The 9,843-nt window shown below is 34.7% G+C and overlaps 1 protein-coding gene across 1 annotated transcript in view; it reads left to right on the top strand.

Moving 5' to 3' along the window:
- The first annotated feature begins 779 nt into the window (after positions 1-779).
- The window catches only part of LOC107020680 (calmodulin-binding transcription activator 4-like), a 16,074-nt gene continuing 7,010 nt past the window's right edge, over positions 780-9,843 (top strand). The window contains exons 1-6 of the mRNA XM_015221138.2: positions 780-1,125; positions 7,401-7,526; positions 7,617-7,732; positions 7,909-7,997; positions 8,271-8,316; positions 8,666-9,062. Coding sequence (XP_015076624.1) covers positions 1,113-1,125; positions 7,401-7,526; positions 7,617-7,732; positions 7,909-7,997; positions 8,271-8,316; positions 8,666-9,062 — 787 coding nt within the window. The 5' untranslated portion in view covers positions 780-1,112. The remainder of the gene's footprint in view (positions 1,126-7,400; positions 7,527-7,616; positions 7,733-7,908; positions 7,998-8,270; positions 8,317-8,665; positions 9,063-9,843) is intronic.

The following is a 9,843-nucleotide window of genomic DNA, read 5'->3' as shown; positions in this document are numbered from 1 at the left end:
CGGATTTCAGGGTGAGCTAATGCTTCTAGCTTGGACTGGATCTTCTTCCTCATGTCTTGATGCCTTGAAGTTCCGGCATGGACTAGCTTTTGTTTATTTTAGCTTCTTAGAATACTCTTAGTTTAGTAATTTGATCATAGATGTTCTTGTGCTGATGACTTCCAGATTTTGGGGAATAATAGATGTTGAATTTTAGAAGTTATTGAATTGGTTTTTATTAATGAGTTTAAGTCTTCCGCATTATTTTCTGTTGATATTAAATTGAAATGTTAAGGTTTAGATTGGTTGGTTCGCTCACATAGGAGGGTAAGTGTGGGTGCCAGTCGCGGCTCAGTTTTGGGTCGTGACACTAACATTTCAAAAAATTCAGTAATAAATAAAAAAGCTTATAGTAGTACCTCTCTAGGTGAAATCTTATATTTTTTTTCTTTTTTATTCAATAAAATAGAAGTTCACTACTGTTGAAAAGTAGCACGAAAACAAAATGAGATATTAAGTAAATATTATATAGATTATGAAACGAATTTATACAGAATAAATCAAGAATAAAATAAACATTTGTACAGATTAAATGAGAAAAAAAAGTCTACTATTAAAAAAAAAGGTTAATATAATTTTGAAGCAACATTTGTATACATAAAATAATTTCTGAGAGTAATATTTATTGATTAAAATAAATTAATACTCATGATAAGTGTGGGATAAAAATTAAAATAATAAAGTCCTATTTTATCCCCAAATTGTTATGGGTAATCTCACCAACCAAGCAATATTATAGATTATGAAACTAATTAATTTTTCAGTTACAATACAATCTGGAGTCAGCTGTAAACCAGCGAACTTACACCTTCAGATGGTCAGTCCATTTTGTTCCCCCAAAATAACAAACGAAACTCCATTTCTGAAGCTTGGTAGACTTGCAAAATTCAAGCCGTCGTTTTCCAGTCAAAATACTCTCTCTCTCCTCCGCCACCACCGCCACCACCTGCCGCTGTTGGCGTTTCCGTCAAGGTTGATTTGCGGTGGCGATACGATCTGTACAACTTCGGTTTAAAATTTGATATGAAAGTCGGCTCTGCACTTGTGAATTTTCTTATTGAGTGATAGAAATCATGGCGGAATCAGGTAAAATAACTCTACTTGGATCACTAATGCGTTTTACTGTTACAGTGAGTTCACTTTTTTTTCTCTTCGATTAGTTTTGTTTAAGATCAATTGACTTGTGCGTTTCAGTATTTTTGGAGTTGGTTAAACCCTTGTATGTTCAATTTTTTTAAAAATATTTAATTATGACATAATTTTGACTGATCTGAGATACCTGATTGAAGAAGAGCTTCAATGGATGTTAATAATCATCTTTCCCAAAGTACATTTCTCGAGTGTACGTTTGTAACGACTTTCAAAAGTCTATATACGGATCATGAAATTCTCCTCTTTTATCTGGACATGGGACCCGCTATCCTCTGTCAGCATAGGTGGATATACTTTACTCTTACAACAATAACATATCCAATTTGAGGAGGGGAGGAAGATAGAATTTTTCTGATTAACCCTCGGCTCAAGGAAAATAATCTGAGGAAAGAAGTAACGGAAGTAAAAAAATAGATAATAACAAAAACAACACATTACAAAACTACAATTAACTTATACGATAGTCGAGCTACAAGCAATCAACATATTGTAACATCAATCGAAGGACAAGAAACTACAAAAGCAATACTATGACTTCTAATATGAATGGACAACAAGACAATGTATTGCTACCTAATACCCTTGTACGCTAATTTGTGACCTCCACACTCTCATTAGTCCTATCTAAGGTCCATATGCTGTCTAATTTAAGGGAAAAAATCGAGTATTGGAAAGAAATAAACGCGAGTGTACCAAAATGGATATAGAGGATTAGCATAGCTGACACCCAATAATTTGAGACGGATGTATGAATAGTTGATAGATTGACCATTTTATGGGCATGATTTCCTTGGTGAGTGTTGATCTAGAATACTGTGGTTCACAAATGCTAAAAGCATGTCAGACTGGAAAAATATGAACGTGTTAGGTGAGTGGATTGTCGTGGTTGTTGCACTCTATGACCTTGTGAGTTGTAAGTTTTAGAATCTTTATTTACTGATGGAAAAGATCATACAGAATCGGCAAAATCTTGTATAGAAATGAGTTTATCATTTTACCATCGTGATATATTCTCTTTCGAGTGACAGAGGCTGTGCTCTATCAAATAAAATTGTAGTATTCTATGCCCAAGTGAAAGAGAATACTAATAAATAAAAGCAACAAGCTTGTCACTTTCAGCTGATTGACTAAAAGTGAACAGGTTGTCTCATTCAGCTAATTGACTAAGGCCACAACAAGGGCACACTCACTTCCGATTTAAAATGATTCTTTTTCCTCTATCCCATGTTAGAAGGGCTTTGGATTTCCTTCGTGCTTGCCTAGTCAGTCAGTCAATCAAGGTGACTGATTATGATTATCTAGGCTTTGTCCAATGGGAAGGGCTAATTAAAAGATTGGCCTCCGACCAACCCTCACTAGAATCCTATGGATCCCAGCTAGTTAGTATTCCATGGTTAAACACCTCTTATTGCATGGATTACAAATGGTGCAAAATAAATTCCTTTACTCATTGTCTTCAAAAAGGGAAAATCTCCCTCCTAGAAATAACGAAAGGTCCTAATAGAGTACTAGTTGATGGCATGCTATCTTGTTGTCAAATCATGCAAGAAACCTCACTTGTAAATAGTTAAACACTAAAATATTGCTCTTAATGCTGACATAAGTTAGATGGAGTTGTAGTACGCATTTGCTCAAATCCATCTCCGCGATGGATATGATAGCTCTTCTAGCCCTCATCTGTCTTTTGCAAGTGAGCTCTTCCTATTCATACCTTTCCCTGGATTTGTCTCTTCTTCCATCCAAACCATTTCATGCATGAGATGGGTAAACAAATTATAAACAATACCAGTTGTGAGCAGTGAAGGAGAGCCCATTAATTTGTAAAGTCATTTCACATTAAGGCTCATCATAAATAATTATGTAAAAATTTGGGCCTCCCCCAATGGGGTGGGGGCTAAGGCATATGCCTTCTTTTTGAAAAGCTAGAGCCGTGCATTTGATTGGCACATGAATAATGACATAATAGACTGGCTTAAAATATTGCTCTTAATGCTGACATAAGTTAGATGGAGTTGTAATATGCATTTGCTCAAATCCATCTCCGCGATGGATATGATAGCTCTTCTAGCCCTCATCTCTCTTGTGCAAGTGAGCTCTTCCTATTCAGGCCTTCCCCTGGATTTGTCTCTTCTTCCATCCAAACCATTTCATGCATGAGATGGGTAAACAAATTATAAACAATACCAGTTGTGAGCATGAAGGAGAGCCCATTAATTTGTAAAGTCATTTCACATTAAGGCTCATCATTTGATCAGCGGAGGCTCAACATATTTGGAGGCCGAAAGCAAAATTTCTATTAGAGGCCTAACTAAACGAACTTTAAATTTATTTACTGAAAATTTATTTTTCGTTTACTTTTTAGCTGCAAATTATTACTTAATATTTTTTTTATAAATGATTTCTTCGATTTTTTTTCCAGTTAGTAGTTTTAGGTAAGATTTTATCAGCATAGATATTTTTCCACTAAGGCAATCATCATATGAATTGCTAACATAATTCTATAAGTAATAAGTTGGCAAATTTTTGAATAAAGATAAGAATTAGAACCATAAAATCTGATTCAAGAATTGATAACTTTGATATACCTCACTTTAAATTTAAAAAGAAATAATAATGAATTTGCAATTCACTTAGTTTTAACTCTTTTCGACTATTGATTCATATATTTGACAGAGTATTTCTCTAACTTATTAAATATTTGAAGAAGTGTGCAAAGGGAGTTAAAAGAATAAAATAATAGCATCAGCACAGAGAATGTAAGGGTGCAAAATAACATTTTTTTGATTTCTTCTCTCTGAATGGGATTAAAGAGAATAAAATAATGATATATTTTTTTCCTAAAATACTTCTTATCATAAATAATTATGTAAAAATTTGGGCCTCCCCCAATGGGGTGGGGGCTAAGGCGTATGCCTTCTTTTTGAAAAGCTAGAGTTGTGCATTTGATTGGCACATGAATAATGACATAATAGACTGTCTTTGTTATGATAAAACATGGAGCTTCCTTTGGAAGTAAGAGAACTAAGCAGCCAATCTAAATTCTTATGGCAAAGAGTGGAGTGAACCATCAATTTTCAAACCACTTTAGATGTCATTTTGTACTTGATGTGAGACACTATATAACTCAACACCCTTTGGCAGACGTAACTCCAATTTGGGATTTACATGTGGACATATGAGTAGAAAATGGGCTTGCAAAAGGTTGATTTTGGTGCCATGTAAAAAGAATCTTATTATTTAACATAGACTAGGTTTGGTGAGCCTTATTTTAGTTGTGGTCTATCAAAAATTTCTCCATCTCTGTGAAACAGGGTAAGCTACAATGTTATCAAATGCGCGCTTAAACCCTGAAGCGAGGCTCAAAACGCGCATTGAGCGTTTTGCCTCGCTTAATGTGCGCTACAGGGTCATCATCAAGGCTGTAGGACGTACTTTACCTTGTGAATGAGTATTTCCTGAAGAGGCGACGCTATACCATTGATATTTTGCTTTTTCGTAAAAACAATCAATTTCTTAGTCCTAAATTTGTTATTCATGCTTTTAATTTTTAGTCTTGGATTAAACATATATATATATATATATATATATTTGTATGTTTTCTCCATTTTCACCTTTTCTCAATAAAGTCCACACTTTATTTGCGCTTTGTGCTTAAAGCCCAACTAACATAAGATAAACATTCTACCCTCCTTAGACTCCAGGACTCCACTTGTGGGTTACACGGGGTATGCCATCGTTGTTTTTGTTGGCCTATGGGCTATGGATCCGATCCTAAACAGATCCGGTTAAGGGGTCAAAATAATGGACTCAACTCAAACCTCTCAAGTTAGAGGGTCACATCAATTAGGGTTTGAGGAGCAGTTGGGGGCCTAGTTTGAGAGGTTATATTAAGAGAAAATTAAAGGGTATGGCCAGCCGGTCATTATTTTAATGAAAATGACCTAATTATTAGCTAATTATCGAAAATGGCCCAAGCTTTGTCTCCACTCTTAGCTAGCGTTTGGCCATAGCTTTCCAAATATTTTGAAAAACTAGATTTAGGTGAAGATTGGATTGAAGTTTGAACACGTGTTTGACCATAATTTTGGGAAATATTTTTCACTTTTTTAACAAAAAAATGAAACGTGATTATACCCATAAGTTCAAAAAAACTACTAAAAATACTCATAAATCTGACACAAACTTATCATTTTTATAATGAACTTGGTAATTAATTATCCAAAATATTAACACGATATTTTAATAAAAACTACTGATAACACAAGTACCAACTATTACTGTTCATCAAGTTACAATTTGTTACGAAGATCTATCGATACAAAAATAAATAAATATTAACAATAGTTGTAACTAACTATTCTTTAACGTAATCTTCCCACGTTTGAAGAACAATCTCTTCACAGTAAGTATGCAAATCAGAACATTGTTACTTTGAGGGGTTGGGTAGGTAGAATTATAGTTGGAGTTATAATTAATGGGCTTTTATTTGCAAAATATATAATTTGAGGTAAGTTTTGAAATTTCGAAGAACTTAACAAGTATGTTTTGCATCAAAACCACTTTCTTGTAGATTTTAGGTGTTTTTTGTCGAAAGAAAAATCCCAAAACTTGATAGGTTCTATGGCCAAACATATTGTGCCAAAAAAATTCCCAAAAAATGCTATCTATGGCCAAACGGGCCTTTATTCTTCTCTCTCCCACTCTTAAATTATTACTTTCTAAATATTTTTTCTTTAAATTTGTTATCCCATTAAATTAATATTAGAATCAATGGTCATTTTTCTTCATTTGATTTTGTGTATAATAGTGTGGATAAATTATATATAGATCATACATACAAAATATACAGTGTAGGTACAGTACATATACATTATATAACAATGTGTAATTATTGTACAACAGTGTATATATATTTTTTGTACGTAGTTATACATCATATATAGACGGTTGACACTATTTAGACAATATGGTTACATTACATATACATGCGGCCATTAGCTGAATATTTTTTGATGCCTGATATATTTGTATTAGAAACCCTTATATAAACCGTTTCATGGGTTGACTTCCCACTTGACAAGTCTATTGTCTATGATATCCACTTCACACTAAGAAATGCATTTTAGTGAATGTTTTTCCCTCGGCTAATTAGATCATGATATAGTAAGCCCAAGGGACCTACCAAATTCTTATCCAAAATTTTTAATGAATTCTTCAGATAAATTTTTGGTGCCTACTAGATCATAACGAGATAATAGTAATGAGAGAGAATAAATGTACGGGGCGTTATCCAATGTAGTTAGGAGAATGTTTATATATTTGTTTATAGGATGTCATTGAATATAAATAAGTGGATGGCTATTGTCTTGAAGCATTGCTGACTCTAGCTTGCCTGATTGAAATTGGAAAAGCCATGTTTCCTTTGAGAAACAAAGGTGTGTGATGTGGCCATAATCAAAGTCTACTTGTCAGCATTCATAGAAAGAGAAAAAAAGAGCAGAAAATCTGTCTTCCCTGCCCCAAGCTTCATAAGCGCCACTACTCCTTAGCTGCAAGTTTGTGAAACTACAGGTATGCTGGTTGGTATAGTGAAAGAGCCTACGTGGGACAGTTTGGGAGGATAAATGAGGTAAGAAATATGAACCTGTAATGTTGACAAATAAAACAACATATTACCTCTTAACTATTCTGGCAGAGAAATGGTAACCAATGGTTGGAAACCGATTGCTAATTGATCAACTAACTGTTACTTCAACCTCAACTTCTAACTAAATCTTGGCTCTTTCAGTACTTGGAGCTAGTCCTTGGATTGTAAGAACTACTTGTACACACTCTGACAAAGGCTTCAAACGTCTTATGGTCTTCATTTCAGAGACATGTAACAGAAAAAAACCAAGAGTTCTGAATTTCTAACATAACATATGTCCAAAAACATAAAAATAATAAGCATAGGATATGTGTAATTTAAATTTGTCGTGCACAGCACACCAAATTTAATCCTGTCGTCACTATTGCTATTATGATTCAACTTTCTCATTTGTAGAAGTTCTGCTCAAGGAACCACTTGAAAGTTTTTCTTTTTAAATATAGATGTTTTCCTTGGAAACTACTGATTGACCTGACGAATTATGCCGCTTTGAGAATGGGGTTTAGTTATATATTTCTGCTGAACTAGAAGATTTAGCAACTGCTGTTATTCTATGTTTCAGGATATGATATTAATGATTTGGTTCGAGAAGCCCAAATTAGGTGGTTGAAACCCGCTGAAGTTCTCTTTATACTGCGAAATCATGAGAACCACCAACTCTCCAGTGAGCCATCTCAAAAGCCACCCAGTAGTCTCCTAACCCTCTTACCTTGGAACCTTTGTTGTTAGATGGTTATCCTCTTTCATTATATCATCTGACAAAGTGTTTTATCACCAGGCGGATCATTGTTTCTCTACAACAAGAGAGTCCTCAGGTTCTTCCGTAAAGATGGTCATAGTTGGCGCAAGAAGAAAGATGGAAGAACTGTTGGGGAGGCACATGAACGCCTTAAGGTAACCATTTTTATGAAACTCATGTTGTTGATATTGTAAATGACTTTCTAAGCAAGTTTGGTGTAATTTTCACATGGATTGAATCAATCCCAAAAATGTGCATCTGATGTTCATCTCCATTTCCCTAACATTTTTTCATTGAATGAGAAATTCCAATTTTTCTCTTCCATGTCCAGGTTGGAAATGCTGAAGCCCTGAATTGTTATTATGCACATGGAGAGCAAAATCCTAACTTCCAGAGACGTAGCTATTGGATGTTGGATCCGTGAGTGTACTTTCTTTTATTCATCTGTAAAATGGTGTTTTATGGTTATGATAACTTTTGAGGAGGAGGCGTTAAACTCTCCATAGTTTCAAATGGTCGCGAAATTATCAGGAGTTGCAAAACAAAATGAACAAAAGAAATGTGGAATGCAAGATTCTAGAGCTTCCTTTTCTGTCATCTCTCTCTCTCTCTTAATCTCTCAGAACAAAAAGTCGACCGGTGACTGATTGTCGTTTTTTCTTTAATTGTTCACAACTTTGCATGCTTGGGCAGTGCGTACGACCACATTGTTTTGGTTCACTACAGAGACATAATCGAGGTCAGTCTTCTGGAACCAGTATACACAAATATGATGTCATGATAAGATTTCTTAACACCACCTGAAATTACTTTCCATAAATAGAGATCTATTTTCCATTAAGTTTATGTTCTTCAGTTTCAACAATCATGTATGTAATTTTATTCCCCTGTGGATGCCACTAGATATGATATTATGAGGTGCTTCCATGATATCTATTGATCTGTATGTTCAGCTAACATTGGAAAACTAAATGTCTGTTTGATGCATCTTATCAATCTGTTTATCATCTAAAGCTTACATAAGTTGCAATATAATATGTGAAAAGTATAATTAGTCCCAACATCATTTGTTTTAAATATGAGCACAGGGTAGGCAGAATCCAGCCTTCATGTCAGAATCTTCTCCAATTTCTTCTGCTTTCTCTCCTAGTCCAAGCTCCTATTCTACTCCACATACGGGCTCTACTGGCATTGCCAGTGAATCTTATGAGCAATATCAGAACCAATCTAGCCCTGGAGAAATTTGCTCTGATGCAATCATCAATAATAACGGGATGTCAGACACCATAGGGAGAACAGAGGAGGTCATCAGTTCTCCGGGGCTTGAGATGAGTCTAGCATTGCGAAGGCTCGAGGAGCAGTTAAGTTTAAATGATGACAGCTTGAAAGAAATTGATCCCCTCTATGGTGATGCAATTAATGACGACAGTTCACTTATCCAGATGCAGGGGAATTCAAATAGACTGCTGTTGCAACATCATTCAGGTTTGTCATTTTTATGCCTTGATATGAATGCATTCTAACCTGTCTTTGCCTAGAAAAATGCATCTATTCCTCCCTCTGCTTTCCTATCTCAGTAGGAAATTGGAAGTGTCTCTGATTTTAAAGAAAAAGCTGAGGCAAGATAGACCTTCTGGACATATGGATCCTTATGATTCTCTGCTTTGGTTTTCTAGTACTGGCAGTTCAAAGCTTGGGGATTTTCATACTTATATGTGCTTTCTCATGAACTAGGTAGATATTTATGTCAATTTGTTTGGTGTGGCTAGGTGCTTGTTCTTGGGCTTGAAACTGTTGCCTGGACTTTTAACAGTAGTTTTTTTGATTTTGAAGTGTTTGCAACCGGGTGTTTATATATATATATATATATATATATATATATATATATATATAAAATACCAGTCATAATACATATTTAGACCCTAAGACTTTTTGCCATCTTAGACTCAACAACCTTAGGATACTTTAGGGACAAGATCTTTAAACATAAGACATAACTATATAACTTTTAGTAAACTTTACATTAAGACATGAGTAGGGAATCCTTGGAACTTGAGGACCCCTTTCCTTGATCTTGGGAATCACATATCAAGCTCCTCAATCATAGACATCCTTTAAGCATACGTAACCTACACTTTGTGTAATAAAGTAGAGAAGAATGGGATTAGTACAAGAATGCACTAAGTATGGCAACCATGCAAAAACATGCATTTAAAAGGGACATTTTCTTGAAATCATTCTTCATGCTTTTTGAGTAAATCTTTAT

The sequence above is a fragment of the Solanum pennellii genome, chromosome 5 (assembly GCF_001406875.1).
Source record: "Solanum pennellii chromosome 5, SPENNV200".
NCBI lineage: Eukaryota > Viridiplantae > Streptophyta > Magnoliopsida > Solanales > Solanaceae > Solanum > Solanum pennellii.
This window is presented reverse-complemented; position numbering and strand designations above follow the sequence as displayed.